At 44.3% G+C, this 18,942-nt stretch overlaps 1 protein-coding gene across 1 annotated transcript; it reads right to left on the reverse strand.

Moving 5' to 3' along the window:
• Positions 1–718: 718 nt before the first annotated feature.
• On the reverse strand, positions 719–1,648 carry LOC136467327 (defensin-like protein CAL1). The gene is made up of 2 exons (XM_066465982.1): positions 1,479–1,648; positions 719–1,351 (listed from the first exon to the last, which is right to left on the reverse strand). Exons 1-2 carry the CDS (start codon positions 1,543–1,545, stop codon positions 1,173–1,175), a joined length of 246 nt encoding a protein of 81 aa, XP_066322079.1. The 5' UTR covers positions 1,546–1,648; the 3' UTR covers positions 719–1,172.
• Positions 1,649–18,942: the final 17,294 nt, after the last annotated feature.

Below are 18,942 nucleotides of genomic sequence, written 5' to 3' on the forward strand. Positions count from 1 at the left end.
TGACGGTGATGTTTGCTTTGATACAGGCGGGTCATGCTCAAATGCGACTGAAACAAGAACCTGATCACCGACGGATCATAAGCCCATACGGCGGTGTTAGTATATACCCACATAGGCGGGTCGGGCCTCAATGCGATGGAATAAGGATCTGATCACGAACGTATCATAAGCCATGCGGCGGTGTTAGTGCATACTCACACAGACGAACCGTGCTCCAATGCGACGGAAGTAAGGACCTTATCACGGACGGATGATAAACCAAAACGGCGATGTAGTGAATATCCCAGTCGGTCTCAGATGCCAACGGTGATAGCTATGACTATCACTGCCGACAGCTTACTGCCGAGACCGAAATCGGACTACGATAGGGTTTACGACGTGGCTTTGAGAGGTGCGAGTGCAGTAGTGATTGCAATCAGGATCCTTTAATTCCGAGAGATCCAAAAAAAATGTTTGCTCAATCGGGGTTTTGCTCGTGCTGGCGCCTTCACCGAAGCCGACCAAACACGAGAAGGTGATGGCGACGTTGGAGGAGTTGTCCAAGCAGTTCGAGGGCTTTCAGGACATGATGAAGCAATCCCTGGACAAGCTCTGCGTGTTGGAGTGAGTCATGGTGCCCGGGAAGAACCAAAATATGGAGTAAACTTCAGTTTAGTCCATCCAAATACCCGTTGATCATCAAGATACCTAGCTAGCACTAGAGCAGATTTGGAAGAAAACCAACAGTTGCATTACATCCATTTTGAAACCATGAGCTTACACGCGACATGCAGCAGCATCGTCTTGACTACCTACGGATGCAGATTAACTGCAGTGATAATTGATATAGATGTCATTCTGTACGCGCAGGCGTCATATGCCGGGACATGCATGCATGGCCCGGAGTTTATTCGCGGGAACAGAAAGAAAGCAACAGGAAACAGCGACGCGCGACAACGTAACAGCGCAGGCATCACATATACCGGGACATGCATGGCCCGGAGTTTATTCGCTGGAACAGAAAGAAAGCAACAGGAAACAGCGACGCGCTACAACCGTAATAGCGCAGGCATCCAGCAGAGAAACGGTAGTAAACAGAAACAGCAACGCAGGAGAACCAATAACTAACAACAGTGGTCGGCTTGAATTGCACGCCGACGACCTGCCGTCCCGCCACCGCCAGCAGACGGAGGCTAGCAGATCTTCTTGCAGAAGCACTTGCGCGTGGCGCCCTCCGCCTTGCACTCGCCGCCGGGGAAGCTCTCGGTCTGGCAGACGTTGGCGCAGTTGCTGCTGCTCACGCACAGGCCTTTGAACCGGTGGCTCTGCGACAGGCAGTGCCTCGCCTCCGCCACCGGCGTCGTCCCCAGCTCTGCACCGCACAAACCACAAAGCATCCATCACACCGCGTCGCGTTACTGTTAATGTTAATTTGCACGGCCAAGGGCCAATGCAAGCAACCACTGGGCACGCACGGAGGAATTGAATCAGGCACGCACCTGTGGCGACGAGGAGGAGAAGAAGGACGAGGACGGGAGCGGCGGCCATGCGGCGAGACAGCGCCATCCCCTTGATCCGAAGCTGAAGCACGCCCGCTCGCTTGCTCTGAGCTTCGCTACGGCTATTCTAGCTCAGTACTCAGTTACTCACTGACTCCGGCTGGTGGACACAGGAGCCAAGGGATGGAATAGATGGGAACTAGAGGCACGGTATATATAGAGCGCTGGCAATGAGCTCAAGGGTTAGCTGATGTTTAATGTGCGGGCTGATTAGCGGGAACTAAAGCTGCTTCCTCAACGCGTTCGAGAGGAGTACTGATCAGGGTTACGTTGTGCAGGAAGAGGACACGGCCGGGTGCAGTCGTCCCATGCGCTACAGTGGAGTTCATTCTGTAGCTTCTTCACGGAATCACGGGCCGGATTCAGAATTCACCCACTGGATTCTAGCCATTGATAGCTAGCAGGACAGGCACACCATGCAATGCACGCTGCTGCCTGCCTGCGTGCTGCCGCTCAGAAATGGGGCCCCGGGTTCAGGCAGGCCATGGCCGGATTCAAAACTTGTAGCCAAAGGCCAATGCACTGGGTTATGGTTGCCCGTTGCAGGACGCGGCTCACCTACAGTCCTGCGTACGCGACTGCGAGGCTGCATATGGCTTCTGCCACGCTTTTCTTGGCTCTTTGTGGGTGGATGAATGCATGATTCATGAGTAATAAGGTGATGATAGGGTCAGATCAGATCCATCGGCAAGCAGATATGTGCGCGCGCGCGTCCGAGTCTGAATTCTGTGTGGTGCCCATTTCCATGGGTCGTTGGGCCACTGGGACAGTAGATCGCACTGCATGCCGAACGCATCCGAGGGGGGATAAGGCACAATGGTGAAGGGTTCGTCTCATCCATCAAAAGTAATTCAGTTCAGTGTGGTCGTGATATCGTGTATCCCATTCAGTCCACACATTCCTAAGAGTGCTCACCGCGAGTCAAAGCATTCACGTACTAGGTGAGAGGTCCAAGCGGGGAAAACGTGAAATGGGCTATCGGCGGTGCTAGTGTCCTGACGTTTGGACAAATGCCCACGCTACACCCCGGTTTTTCCGCGCTCGGGCCAGCACGCCTCCGCCCGAGTCAGCATTTTGCGCGCCCACACAGGCCCACGCCACACGGACTGCTAGACTGCGTGCAGGGACTGCTCGAGCCCTCTTCCCTTCTCACGCGCATTGCAGCATGTGCAACATCAAGATGAAACACTTGCAACGTACGTCCAAAACAGATGAAACACTTGCAATATACGTCTGAAACACTTACGAAATAGAAAAAAAAACTTGAAAACATGTGTGTAGCCATTGCAAACATATGCAAACATCAAGATGAAACACTCGCAACATATGTATAAAAACACCTGAAACACAACATATATATGCAACATCCTGATCTAGTTTTGCAACATCCAAATGAAACACTTGTAACGTACGTCTGAAACAAATGAAACATTTGGAACATACACTTGAAACAATACATGTATAGCCTATTGCAACACGTGCAACATCCCAATCTACTTTTGCAACATCCTTATGAAACACTTGCAACATACCTCTAAAACATCTAAAATATTTGAAAATTTACGCTTGCAACATGCATCGTATCTCGGTGCGGCCTCCTCCACCGTCTACATCGGAGCGCCACAATTGTAGCAGGAGGCGAAGCCGGAGGGCTTCCGCGCCAGAGCCTGACGCTTCTCCTTGCGTGGCGGCCTTAGTGGCTAGCTGGCGGTCGAGGGAGTAGCCGCCACGCTTGGGTGCGGCGGTGCTCGTTCCGTCAGGCGAAGCGGGCTGCAGAGCAGAAGCAGCGGGGCGGTGCGGTGGAGCAGGAGAAGGAGCAGCGCTGGGTGGCAGTCAACGGCGGAGCGGGCCGCAGAGCACGGGGTGACCATCGACGCACGGAGCAGAGCGGAGCAGGTCTCTCGTCTCCTCCTTTCTTTATCCAACCGACACAACGGAAGAGACGAACGCGGTCACGTGGATACACTGTAATAAAAAAAACGAGCAAAGCAGAAGTCTATTGAGCTGGTATACAGACCACGAAAGGGTTTCAGACGGACGGACGCCCTAGCATTTCCGATGGGCTATCCTATTGTTAACACCGTTTTTTGCACGTGTCAAAATGATCGGAGTGGACTAATCGGCAAGGGGAAAGTTACTGTATACTCTGATAGCCGATAAAAATCAGTTTGTAAAGATGGTTGCCGATGAATGGTGGCGATCGATGGAAAGGTTGATTTAGACTCGGGCGTTGCCGATAAGGTTGGAGATGTTATTGTCGATGCCGATGAAGGAAGACTTGAAGACTACTGCCGATGAAACAGGGAGTATGCCGATGAAGGAAGACTTGAAGACTATTGCCGATGAAACAGGGAGTATGCCGATGGGAAGGAGGACGGTGAGATTTCCATCGTAATTGAGGCGGACAGGGAAATAGATAGGAGTTGATTTCCTTTTCTATATTTGTTAGAGTATGATTCATGTAAGAGTCACGTGTTTCCTTAGATATGGGCTTGGTGTCCTAGTTGTGTTTGGTTGTGTCTCTTTGGATCAGGGTATAAATATGGAGTAAGGGGCAATGTAATTGATATATCAATCAATATCAAAACCAATTTTTACTCCTATTTGCATCTACTTACTTTTCGGCGACTTCGTCAATTTGCATATTTTTTCTTTTTCACGAGTTCTCATTGATTCGGCGAGCTGCATCGCTTCAGTGCGACCTTCGGCGATCCTCGAGTTCCGCGTGAGTACCTCTTGGCCGTGACTTCCGGGCGTATCGCTGTTGTCAGGACCAAAGTGCTCGTATCTTCATCCTTGTCGATTAACAGGTCAAATCGACTGGCACGCCTTGGATATTGATTCGGGTATTAGCCCTTTGTGTTTGCAGATCCACTTTTGCATCAACACATCTTTTGGCACGCCCGGTGGGACCAATCAATCCGATCAATATGTTCAATTCCGAGATCGATGCGGGGAACATTATCGCGGTATCAGAAGAAGATCTTAAGGAAGAGCAGAGGCAGGCTATGGAAAAGGTTGTCGAAGAATACAGGCAGCTTTGTCTAAAATCGTTTAGCCTGAACAAGAGTGGACAAGTCATCCAGAAGCAAGATTTGCCGTTGCCTCGGCAGGTTACCTTTGACTCCAATCCTGGTAAACTTCAAGAGATGGTTAATTCTGCAGTAAATCATGCTTTGATTAATCATTCCAATGTGCTATCCAATACTGTTCATAATGCTGTGGTTCGAACTCTCAAAGAAGGACAAGCGGCACCGTGTTACGTTGGGCCTACCTATCACCAACCAGAGCCGGCATCTGTCAATACTCCATCGGCTCCCTCGGCCGTTGTGGGTACAGAAGTTACTTCCCCTCCAGTATCGGCAGGCTTACCTAATATTCAATCTACACCGATACGATCAGATCAGGTACTACCAGGAGGACGAGTTCAGCTTAATACAGATCTATCGGCATCAGCTATGTCAGGCCCTGTGTCTCAGAATAGCCAGATTCCTGCTAATTGGTGGGGATATGGTATGCCTCCGGAGTTATCTGCTTTCAATCCTGGATTACCTCAAGTGTTTGATGCAGTAGGAAAAGCTCCTATACCATCGGCTGTTTCGCCGATGGCTCAAGTGCCTCAATATGCCACAGCAACTACTGTGCAATCAACTCCAGGAGGTTTCCAGGTGCCTTTGGTTCAAGCACCCAATTCAAGTCCATCGGCAAGCTTACTGCCGATGCAGCAGAAAGCCCCTGCTATGAGTCAAACTGGGGTTCAGTTTATGCCTCAAGCTGGTTATAATTATCCAACAATGTTAGCAAATTACCAGCCATCGGCAAGTTTTATACCGATGAGTTCTAATAATGGTTGGTCAGGACAGTTACCTGTTTAGCATACAGTTCAGCAAAATCAGCAGGTTGCAGGGATTCAACAAGGTCATATGCAAGTTGGTTTTCAGAATCAAGCATCGGCAGCTTAGCCGATGAATCCTTTCCAACAGGTTAATGGACCACAAGTAACGGCAAATATGCCGATTGCTGGAGATCGTGAGCCACAAAGATATGTGGAGGGATATCAGCAGGTACCTCCTGTAGAAATTCAGCCAGTTCGTCAGCAGGAGGCTGATGCTTTTTGGGCCGATAAGATAGCAGAAATTATGAAGGATCAGTTTGGGATAAAGCCCAAGGTCAATACTTATTCTTATCGGACTCCATACCCTCCTGCATATGATTTAATTCCTCTCCCAAATCGGTACAAGGTACCAGATTTCACTAAATTCTCTGGGCAAGATGATACATCAACAATGGAACACGTCAATCGCTTCATTATTCAATGTGGAGACGCAGCTAGCAGAGATGAATTAAGGGTTCGATTATTTTCATCATCTTTGTCTAGATCGGCATTTACATGGTTCATTTCATTACCACCAAATTCTATTATTACTTGGGTTGATCTAGAAAAACAATTTCATAAGTATTTCTTTGCTGGAATCCATGAAAAGAAGCTTACCGATTTAGTAAAATTGAGACAGCGTAATGATGAATCGGTAGAAAGCTTTGTGCAAAGGCTACGAGATGTAAAAAATAAGTGCTACAGCCTGGTGCTGGATGATCGGCAGCTTGCCGATCTGGCTTTCCAAGGATTATTGCCACATCTTAAAGACAGATATGCTTCCCAGGAGTTTGAAAGCCTCAGTCATCTTGTGCAAAGGATTTCTGATCAAGATACTAGGGTTTTTGAACCTAAAAAGAATTGGAATAAAAAAGTATCATTTGTTGAAGAAGTAGGAGATTCTGATTCTGATGAAGAACCAGTTATCGGCTTAGCTGAGTGGGTTAAGAATAAAAAGCCGATATCTTGTCCCTTTGGTCAGAAAGAGCCAGAAAAGTTTACCTTTGATATCACCAAGGCCGACAAGATAATTGATCTTTTGCTTCAAGAGGGCCAAATTAAGCTGTCACCTAATCATGTGATCCCATCGGCAGAAGAGTTGAAGAAGATCTTGTACTGCAAATGGCACAATGCAACTTCACACAGTACAAATGAGTGCAAGGTGTTCAGGCAACAGTTACAATCGGCTATTGAATCTGGGAGAATTAAGTTTGGTACTTCCAATGCCCAGAAGCCGATGAAAATTGATCAACACCCTTTTCCAGCAAATACGTTGGAGGCCAAAGGGAAGACCAAGGTATTGACGTCAGAGGCTGCTGAGAAAAACGCATCAGTGGATCCCCAACATCGGATAACTACCGATGATGCAAAAAGTAAGGGTTTGCTGGGAGAAAGCAGTAGTTCCAAAAACCCTCCTCGACCTGGCATTGTGATTACTCATCGAAGGCAGTAGGAGGGTTGGCGTCAGTGTAATGATCGATATCGACAACAGCAAGAAGAAAGACGTCGGGAAGAATGGCATCGGCATAAAGATCATTGGAGGTGCCCGTTTTTCATCCATTGCTGGGAAGAAGGTATTAAATTGCCAACTGTCGAAAATTGCCCTGAGTGCAATGGTTATTATGGGGTCAATCGGTCAGAAAGGAGGTTTCAACCTGGCAATCAGGGTTTATTTATCAATGAGCCGATCAGAGGCAGAGCATCAGTGCATGATCGGCTGGGGGGCAGACTTAGTGTACATGAAAGGCTTGGTAAACGTGCTGGGTATTTTCCAAGGAATCAAGAGGAGCTTGAGGAAATGGCAAATGCAAGAGTTCCCGATGAGGAAATATTCTACAGGGATCCTAATATACGCCGTGTAGAGTCAACTAGGACCTGTTATCAGCCGGTTTGGAAAACCAAGTTTCCTCGATGGTGCCCGGAGGGTCTAACAAAGACACAGAGAAGGAGGATGCAATGTGAGCGTCAGGAGGATTTATACCAAGAGGAAAATTCCTCCAATGAGAGGTCCGGTCATCAGCAGTGGCAGGTAAAACACAAAAATAAGGGTCCATTGGCAGATGTTAATATGGTATTCATGTTGCCGATGGAGTTTTTGGCATTGTCTGATAATGAGGAAGAAGTTGTTCTCTCTGATCAAGTAGCTCAGTTGACACTAGATCCAATGATGGCTATTTTTGAGAAACCTACCGATGACGAGAGACAGCATCTTAAGGCTTTGTTTGTGAAGGGCAGAGTTGATGGGCAGCCTGTGTCTAAGGTACTTATTGATGGAGGGGCTGCGATTAATATTATGCCTTATGTGATGTATCGGAAACTTGGTAAGGGAGATCAAGACTTGACCAAAACCGATATGATGCTGAAAGATTTTGAAGGCAATGTGTCACCGGCTAAAGGGGCAGTATGCGTTGAATTGACCATCGGCAGCAAAACCTTGCCGACGACGTTCTTTGTTATTAACGGCAAGGGTGCATATAATCTGCTTCTAGGGAGGGATTGGATTCATGCTAATTGTTGTGTTCCTTCTACAATGCATCAATGCCTCGTACAGTGGATTGGGGATAAGATTGAGGTTGTCCCTGGTGATTCTTCTTATATCATCGCATCGGCAGAATCAGATACTTATGAGCGAACTAAATGCATATCAGGAGAAGCTTGGGAAAAAGAGTTCCTTAGAGTTGCTGATTATGAAATTCCACCGATCCAAGCAGTCGGTTCTGAAGAAGAGTTTTAATGGATAGGTTTGCCGATGATGGAAAATTAGGTCAAGGGTTCACATCGGCAGATGATTTAGTAGAAGTAGATATCGGTGATGGCGATAGGCCAAGACCTACTTTTATTAGTGCTAAGTTAGATTCCAAGTGTAAGCAGCAAATAATTGATGTGTTAAAAGAGTATAAAGATTGTTTTGCTTGGGATTATACTGAGATGCCTGGATTAGACCGATCGGTAGTTGAACATCGGTTACCTATCAAATCTGGATTTCGGCCACATCAGCAGCCAGCGCGCCGATGCAACCCTAATATACTTCCTGATATTAAGGCCGAAATAACTAAATTAATTGAGGCAAAGTTTATTCGGCAGTGTCGATATGCAGAGTGGATCTCTAATGTGGTTCCTGTTTATAAGAAAAATGGAAAACTTCGTGTTTGTATTGATTTTAGGAATCTCAACAAAGCCACACCGATGGATGGCTATCCAATGCCGATTGCTAATTTGTTGATTGATGCTGCAGCCGGACATCAAATTATCAGCTTCATGGATGGTAATGCAGGCTACAATCAAATATTCATGGCTGAAGAAGATATTCCCAAGACTGCTTTCAGATGTCCAGGTCATGTGGGGTTGTTTGAGTGGATAGTTATGACGTTTGGTTTAAAAAATGCCGGCGCTACTTATCAGAGAGCTATGAACTTTATTTTTCATGAATACATCGGCACATTAGTGGAGATCTACATTGATGATGTGGTGATTAAGTCTGGAGATGTTACAAAACATTTAGCCGATCTACGAAAGATACTGGAGTGCACAAGGAAGCATGGATTGAAGATGAATCCTAATAAATGTGCATTTGGTGTATCGGCAGGACAATTCTTGGGTTTTATGGTGCATCAGCGGGGCATCGAAATCAGTAGGAAGTCTATTGATGCGATTAACAAGGTAGTTGCTCCTGTCAGTAAGACTGAATTGCAATCTTTGATCGGTAAGATTAATTTCATTAGAAGATTCATATTTAATCTGTCGGGTAAGATCAAGGCTTTCAGTCCACTACTTAAATTGAAAGCCGATCAGGAATTTGTATGGGGAGCTGAGCAGCAGTTAGCCCTCGATGAAATTAAGAAATATTTAACAAATCCTCCAGTGCTAGTTCCACCTCAACACGGGAAGCCTTTCAGGTTATATTTGTCAACTGATGATACAGTTATCAGTTCAGCTCTTATTCAAGAATTTGAAGGGAAAGAACGTGTTATTTATTATTTGAGCTGAAGATTAGTGGATGCTGAGACGAGGTATTCGGCCATCGAAAAATTATGTCTGTGTTTATACTTTTCTTGTGTCAAATTAAGGCATTATTTGTTATCTGCCGAATGTACGATCATATGCAAAGATGATGTAGTCAAGTATATGCTGTCGATGCCGATATTAAGTGGTAGAATCGGCAAGTGGGTTTTAGCATTATCAGAATTTGAACTACGTTACGAATCAACTAAGGCAGTTAAAGGGCAAGTGATGGCTGATTTTGTCACTCAGCATTGTAATACAGTGGACTCTCTGGAGGTTGCTCCCTGGACACTTTTCTTCGATGGGTCCACATGTGATGAAGGAGCAGGTATCGGCATTGTGTTAATTTCACCTCAAGGAAGGAAGTATGAGTTTTCATTGCCGATTGTTGCTACGTCGACGAACAATCAGGCTGAATACCAAGCCTTGATAAAAGGGTTAGAATTACTGAAGGAGATACGTGCCGATGCTGTTGAAATCTTTGGTGATTCTATGCTAGTTATAAATCAATTGGCTAGAATTTATGAATGCCGAAGTGAAGCTTTGATTTTGTATTATGAAAGATGTTTGCAATTGTTGAAAGGATTTAGAGATTTTCGTCTTGAACATATCTCTCGATTGCATAATGAGGAAGCTAATCGACTAGCTCAGCATGCTTCAGGGTATCAGCCTATTCAGGAAGTGCTAACATCGGCAGTTGATACCGATGACTGGAGGAAGGAGATTGTCGATTATTTAAAGGATCCATATAGAAAGGTTGAGAGACGTATAAGGTTCTAAGCTACCAAGTATGTGCTCCTCGATGATGAATTATATTATCGAACTATAGATGGAGTTTTACTTAGATGTGTTAGCAGTGATGAATCGAAAAGCTTGATGGGTGAAATTTATGAAGGAGTGTGTGGGGCGCATCAATCGGCTTTCAAGATGAAGTGGATGATCAGAAGGAATGGGTACTATTGGCCGACTATTCTTGAAGATTGTTTTAAATATTTTAAAGGATGTCAGGGGTGTCAAAAGTTTGGTAATATTCAAAGAGCGCCTGCATCGGCTATGAACCCTATAATCAAACCGTGGCCGTTCCGGGGATGGGCTATTGATCTCATTGGTCAGATTTATCCGCCATCGAGTAAAGGACATAAATTTATTCTGGTTGCTACCGATTATTTCACAAAATGGGTTGAGGCAATTCCTTTAAAAAAGGTGACATCGGTTAATATGATTGATTTTGTGAAAGAGCATATTGTTTACCGATTTGGTATTCCTCAGACTATCACTACCGATCAGGGCACTATGTTTACATCAGGAGAATTTGATGAGTTTGCTGTAGGTATGGGAATTAAAGTTTTAAATTCTTCTCCATATTATGCTCAAGCTAATGGTCAAGCTGAGGCTTCTAACAAAGGGATCATCAAACTCATTAAGCGCAAAATTGAAGAAAATCCTAGGAGGTGGCATACAGTATTAAATGAAGCCTTGTGGTCATATCGGATGTCATGTCATGGTGCAACCAAAGTAACGCCTTATCAGTTAGTATATGGACACGATGCAGTATTGCCTTGGGAAATTAAAGTTGGCTCTAGGCGAATACGTTCTCAAAATCAGCTGACAGCCGATGATTATAATACTCTTATGAAGGATGAGTTGGAAGATGTGGTGGGTCATCGGTTAAGGGCTTTAGTTAGCATCAAAGAAAATAAGAAAAGAGTAGCCAGATGGTATGACAAGAAGGTAAAGGTAAAGGAGTTTGCCGATGGAGATCTGGTCTGGAAATTGATTTTACCGATTGGGACTAAAAGTTCAAAGTTTGGAAAGTGGTCTCCTAATTGGGAAGGTCCATATCGGATAAATCAGTCTGTTCCTGGTAACGCATATATTCTAGAAACCCTCGAAGGGGTTGCATTTCCCAGAGCATTAAATGGAAAATATTTAAAGAAATGTTACCCTAGTATCTGGATGGATGCATAAAAGTATAAGTGCCGATAACAGTCCTATCGGCTAGAATTATGCAAGGATGACAATGTCTCATAAAGTGTCGATACAATAAACAAGATTACAAGTTTAACAAGGATTGGATAGCTAATATCGCACGCAGGCGGATCTGGTCAGCTTCCTCCATTTCTTTGATGTCGTCATCGGCAGCACCCTCCACAGGCTTGAGTTTTTTCTTCATGGCCAAAGCTTTGCGAGCCTGGATGTCTCTTTCTTGCTGAAGGGCCTTGATGGCATTGGGTAGTTGGCTTTCTTCTTGTTGAGCATGAGTTAAGGCTGCATCGACTTCTTTCAATTCAGCCAATAAAGCCATCTTCTTTGCCGATAAATCCAAGATTTTCTGCTTAAGTTCAGCACCCGAAGTCTGCAAGTTGCCGATGCCCTTGTGCTTCTCATCGGCAATTTGTTTCAGTTGTAGCATCTCCTCTTTGAGTTGAGTCTGAGCTGCTCTATCGGCAATACGTTGAGCAGCCCGTTGATATTGTAGTTGGTGGCTTTCTAAATGGGCTGCTGGGAAGAGTACTTCTTCAACATCGGCAGGGACCTGGCCATGGATTGTTTTGAAAATTGCCTTTACGGGGTCCGAGTCATCTACCAGTTGGGCGGTATCCTGCTGTAGCAAGTTCAGAAGAGCTTCCAACTTGGACTTAACTTCTGTCGATATTGTTCCCAGTGCAAGGGAAGAACTTGTTTCCTCTCTATCATCGTCAGAAACGTCAATGGCAAAGGAAAATAGGCTGTTTGGGGAGTCTTGTTCCTGAGGAAAAGAAAAAGAGATCAGTTGAGGATAAATATGAATATTATAAATCGACTAGGTCAATTGGCTTACCTGTTTCAAGGCAATTTCCTGTGCTTGGCTGGAGGAAGCAGCTTGGAGTATGCCGTGTGGAGGATCGGCTGAACTTGCCGATGGAATATCCTCTGTGGCCTCATCAGTGGTTGGCCCTTGGGGTATGATGACCGATGGTATGTCCTGTACAGGAGGATTAACTGCTTGCTCAGTTGCATCGATTGATTCTGGCCGGCTTGCAGACGTTGGGGCAGATGGGGGGATCGGCATGGACTTCTGTCGTTTTGGCTGTGCCTCGGCATCTGTTAAGGCTTTGCGCTTTGCTTGGGCCTCAGCAACGGCTGGCTGGGGGCCATCGGCACTTGTTGGTTGTGGAGCTTGAACATCTGGTACTCTTGCCGATGTACCCATTTGTTGCTGCAAAACAAGTGTAAGGTATGATATTTAACAGATAAAACGTGAAATCAAGGGGATACCTCTGAAGGTTTGTCAGAAGAAGTGGTGCTTGATATCGGAGGAATTGCCGATGATGATCCAGCAGCGGCTCTTACACCCTGATGATTAATGTTAATACAGTTTGTGATCGGCATAAGTAGAAATAAACAAGGTTGTTACCTTGAATGCCTTGACCAAGGTTGTAGCAGCGGCCGATGGAGTGGCCCTGGCTGTAGCCAATTTGGACTTGGAGGTGATGGTCTTGGTACGGATCTTCTGGTGACTCAAAGCGGCTAAGGTGGGAGCGTTGTAGCCGATCGGTGATATCGGGGAAACAGGCCGAAGATCGAAGGGTTTCCCACTTTTGCTCATAGTTGGTGCTGGGTTGTTAACCTGTCACGAGAGAGTTAGTTACCGATATATGAAAGGAAAAAGCGGAAAGGAGCTAAAAGGAACTTACTGCGTCATCGGGAATAGCGTATTCAGGGTCGATCATGTGCCGATATGTGTGAACAGATGTTGCAAACAGTTGTTCCCTCCACTCTCGCCACCATTGCTTATATGATTCGGTGATGAAAGATACTGGCGTCCAGACGGATATATCGACATTCGTAGTATCGGCATCGGGGGAGAGTTGCACTACCCTATTCCAATCTGTTCCGCAGGTGATTGTTTCTCTGGGTTTGATCACATCGGCAAAACAAAGTTTGATTGGCAGTTGCCCAAAAGCCAATTGACGGGATACTGCCGATGGGTTGTAAAACTCATATGTGATATTGGTGTTTTTCCCGCTACCGAATGTGTTTACTGGAATTGCACTGGGAGTAATGATAGCCATCATGAGCTCATTATCTTGATTCAGAGTGTCATCGGCAAAATTGAAAAGAAGGGGGAATCTGTTTTCTTCGTCAATATAAGGCACCCAGGCCCTATGATCACGAGAAAGACCATTGTAGAAGCTTTGAAAGAATCTGCCGATCTGGTCTTCATTGGCTTCTGTTCCAGGGAGGACAATCATGGCTTCACCAAAATTGAGAGGTGAGCGTGTTGCCGATTCCTCGTCCCCAAGCACATGGTCTTCAGCAATCTCTCGTGGGAATTGTTGGGAAAAGAAGTCCCATTGCAACTGTTTGTGCATATGGGTATTCAGCCACATGTTGATGAACCACCACGGGCCTCCTAAGTTGCCGATGGGTTCGCCAAGCAGAAGTTTCTGAGATACTTGATGAAGAAGATGATAAGTGGAGCTCAGAAGGTATCGGCCAAGAGGGAATCTTACGCCATTGGCCAGGAGTTCAGCAGCGGGGAGGAAAGCATTAGTTGGTCCTACTGATCGACCACAGAAGATAAATTTTTCTAACCACATATTCAAGAATGTGGCATGTTCCCTCTGATTAACTGTCCCAGTCTTCTGGCATTCTTGGATGTATCCTGTCCAACCGTCGATGTTGCGGGTATTCACCCTGTACTCAGATTTTCTGCCATAAATAGAGCCTTCATCGGCAGTTGAAATATCCAAACCAGTGAGCATGTATACATCGGCAAGTGTGGGAGTAGCTGGGCCATGTCCAAACATAAAAGTGTTTGTTGTGTCTGACCAGAAGTAAGCAGCTGCAATCATCATTGATTCATTCTTCTGCATATCGGCAATAGATAGCCTAATGCATTGGTCTAGCTTTCGTTCTGCCCAGTATACTTGCATCGATCTATTAACCCTCAAGTACCAATCTTTCCACCCTTTGGTGGTTTTGGGCCAAGATCGGAATGTGTCTTTCCATAAATTCAGAGAGAAATTTTGGGCTCTAAAGGGGATTCTGTTAACCTCTGCATTAATCAGATCAGTTGGATCTGGGTTGCCCATTGGTCCCAGGCATTGGACATGCGGCTGATCGGTTGGAATAACTAATTTGTTGCACAGTTCCTAAGTTTAAAGGATCCGGAGAACAAAAGAAAGGAAAAATCACCAACTGTATGGATTTGCAAAAACTAGGGGAATCAAAGTGAAAGGTAATGGAAGTGGAGCGAACCGCAGGGACGTCGAAGTTGATTGCCATTATCTTGAGGAAGATGGGGGCACGAGTCGGAGACTTGAGGTTAACGCTGGAGAAGAGTTCTTGTTGGTTGAGGTCGCACAGTTGTTCGTCGGAGTCGCCGCCGGAAAGAGAAAATGTCAAAGATTGGAGTCTGAGGGTAGAAGACGAGTGTTCCGGAGGAATCTATTTATAAGCCGCTTGGAGTAGGGGTATTTTGGACTTATCTCTATACCGCGCGCATGTAGGTCGAGGTGGTTCAAATGGATATGGTAACTGTTCGCACGATAATCAGGGGATTGTACAGATGAGTTGATGGCAAGTAATCATGATTTGGAAGAGATATCGGTACAGGATATTTTAATTCTGAAAATGACAGCATTATCATGTTAGGATCTTGCCGATGGGTTATTGTTTCGGTATCTTAACCATAATCAAGGCAAGAGTGGTTGGCGATTGTGCGATATTTACTGAAGTGCGTGAATCAGGATTAGATTTGATTGGATTTGATAACAGATCAAGCTTTGGCTTGGAGAATGAGTTACGGTAATCGGGCGAAGGCAAACATTATCTGGAGTAAATTTCGGAGCATTAATGGTTTTATACTCCGAAATTGGGGGGCATGTGTTGACACCGTTTTTTGCACGTGTCAAAATGATCGGAGTGGACTAATCGGCAAGGGGAAAGTTACTGTATACTCTGATAGCCGATGAAAATCAGTTTGTAAAGATGGTTGTCGATGAATGGTGGCGATCGATGGAAAGGTTGATTTAGACTCGGGCGTTGCCGATAAGGTTGGAGATGTTATTGTCGATGCCGATGAAGGAAGACTTGAAGACTACTACCGATGAAACAGGGAGTATGCCGATGAAGAGAGACTTGAAGACTATTGCCGATGAAACAGGGAGTATGCCGATGGGAAGGAGGACGGTGAGATTTCCATCGTAATTGAGGCGGACAGGGAAATAGATAGAAGTTGATTTCCTTTTCTATATTTGTTAGAGTATGATTCATGTAAGAGTCACGTGTTTCCTTAGATATGGGCTTGGTGTCCTAGTTGTGTTTGGTTGTGTCTCTTTGGATCAGGGTATAAATATGGAGTAAGGGGCAATGTAATTGATATATCAATCAATATCAAAACCAATTTTTACTCCTATTTGCATCTACTTACTTTTCGGCGACTTCGTCAATTTGCATATTTTTTCTTTTTCACGAGTTCTCATTGATTCGGCGAGCTGCATCGCTTCAGTGCGACCTTCGGCGATCCTCGAGTTCCGCGTGAGTACCTCTTGGCCGTGACTTCCGGGCGTATCGCTGTTGTCAGGACCAAAGTGCTCGTATCTTCATCCTTGTCGATTAACATGTCAAATCGACTGGCACGCCTTGGATATCGATTCGGGTATTAGCCCTTTGTGTTTGCAGATCCACTTTTGCATCAACACCTATGCATGCCCCTGCTGAGAAGACAAGGGATTGAAAAAGGCGAAGTATACTGGACCCTCGGAGAAGCCGAGACGCAACGGAGAAGATTGTACACTTGAGACATACTAGAAGCCCATAGACTCTCATGGCCCGTCTTCTCAATTTGGTAAAGCAATAGTACTGGGCCGATCTAAATGGTACACAACCGAAGGGCCCAAATCAGCCCTTTTTCCATGCTTCCTTTCCTGAAATTATTTGTTATCATTAAGAAAAAACTTTGCTAACACATATTATGATAGTATTACTCCCTTTTTCCTCCAAATAAAGCACGTATCACTACAAGATTTTCGGTCTACTGCAACGCCAAAAAAGTGTAGCAAAAGACCCAAAAATGGTAGCCATAGTAATTTTGCTACCAATTTTTTTTGGTTAAATGTCGTTGCACTTGTAAGGGTAGCAATAGCATAATGCAATGGGTTACATTTTAGTTGCGACACACAGCCCCTCTATTGCAACACTTTTGACGCTTTTGCAACACCTGGTGAGTGTTGTAACAAAAGCAATTGCAACCACTATGGGTGTGGTAATAGTATCAATTGCAACGAACTAGGCGTTGCTAGCGATACGTATTGCGACACGCTGGTCGTGTAGCAACACAATGCAAGCGCAACGCAACACAGGTGTTGCAATCGTGGTTGTTGCTACGCAGAGAAAGCATTGCAATAGAGGTTCTCTATTGCCACGTCGCCTAAATGGTTGCTATAGGTGGCTTAGGTTATTGCAACATCTCTTCAGGTTGGTTGCTACAGAGAGGTCGTATATTGCCACGTTTCTGAATGGTTGCTATAGATGACATAGGCTATTGCCACGTTACTTAGGTTGGTTGCTACAGACAGATCATCTATTGCCACGTTACTAACTATCTGGTTGCTATAGGTAGATTCCTCTATTGCCACCGTCATCTTTTTGTAGTTGCAAGAGATAGTTTCTCTATTGCCACGATTATCGTACCTATTGCCACGACTAAATGTGGTTGTTATATGTGCCATCATATATTGCAACGCCAGATTAATATATTAATAATTCATGTTGCGACACTTTGTTTGGTAGCTTAAATTAATAATCACAAAACGACAAATACATAATGAAGAAAGCATCGACATCCATTAAAACGAAATATAATTTGTTCATACAAAATCTTTAACAAAACACACCGAGTGTCAAACTAAATGAGAACACAAGTAGATAGCTTAACACATAATAATGTGTTAAGTACAGACAACTGTTTGAACTCATTCGAATCAAAAGACTAATGTCTACTGTAGCAGCGAAGGTTCCCTTGATATGTATGTTGGCTATCGTCCCACCATTCGCATGCTCCTTCTCAAACTCAAGATTCCTCCTAAAAAAATCATTGACATGCATTAGTTAAACTGAGACTAGTGGTGGCAAAGCTAATTGAACACTGAAGCAAAACACGAGCTGCAGTACTATCAACCATGAACTTTGAAGCGTAAAGCAAATATAAACATACATGCAGCTACCTCCCAAGACATTTTATGAGCACAAACACATCCATATATATTTCTAATCAGCAAGAGGAAACTAAGCCTGGACCATATTTAGGAGCAGAACAAAAGAATAGCTATGTACTTCTCCAAAAGGACTATATATTCCTTTTTAATGCAAAGAGAGATAAAAGGTTTCACATAGTACCTGTGTATTCTTTTTGGACAATGCAGATCTTTTCCTAGCCGCAGTTTTCTTCAGTTGCTTTGCTTTAGTACAGTGCCCGTGCTAACGCCACGACTTTATTTCAGGAATGCATGAAAACAACCAAACAATATTTTTTTTGTATAGTTTAGGTTTTACGCAATTTTATATGACATTGTATATATTCCGGAAAACAGCAGAAACAGCAGGAAAGAACCAAGTTAATCAACTCGACAAAATCAACATAGCAAGTAATCGGGCATTTGACCACATCGAGCAGTTTGAACATTGAAAAAGCATCAGGATTACTTTAACATGTTGTCTTAGCTCCATTTGGATATCAAATATCTACAGAGCATAAACGGAATCAATACAGAGTCATATGGCTGTTACTGAACGTATTTGAAATATTAGAAAACGGAAAGCATGGACATAATTTTTTTTTGTCTCTAAGCCACCATAGTCATGCTATGGCTGCAGATAAAAACTTAGGAATTAGCAGACTGTTGAATGATGTAGAGTTTTTGATAATATATATTACATATGTAAACTCTCAAGTATGAACTACTGTTAGCCATTGAGGCCTGCTGCTAAAGAGCAGAGCTACTGAAAGTCCACTACATATACACAGGTAAATTAGGTGAAAAACAAACTGACCCATTATTTGTTTGCAACTGCAAATGTAGATCCCCTGCAGGAAAAGAATGGAAATCAACAAAATACAGTTTCAGGATTATAACAATCACAGTCCATATTCAACTACTGTGAAAATTATATTTTAGACTACATACTTAAGGAAATAACAATTTTAGCTACTAACCTTTGGACCAAGATTCGAAAGCAAAGACTCCAGCATTTCAATACCAACAGCCAACTGAATCAGTTGTCAAAGAAAAAAAACAGACAACTGAATCATATCTGAATAACAAAAAATGTTGATTACTAACCCAGCAAACTGTTAAAGCTCAAGAAAGAAAAACATGGCCAATAAATAAACCAACCATTGAATGTTGTCTCTGCAGTGACGCTAATTATGAATGTTTAAATTTCCTACTCTGTTCACATCTCTGCCTGGTCCAATCAACTTGATTATAACAAAATTCCAATGAGATAGCAATGAGGGTTGTTTTTATTTCACATACTCAG

The sequence above is a fragment of the Miscanthus floridulus genome, chromosome 7 (genome assembly GCF_019320115.1).
Source record: "Miscanthus floridulus cultivar M001 chromosome 7, ASM1932011v1, whole genome shotgun sequence".
Taxonomy (NCBI): Eukaryota; Viridiplantae; Streptophyta; class Magnoliopsida; order Poales; family Poaceae; genus Miscanthus; species Miscanthus floridulus.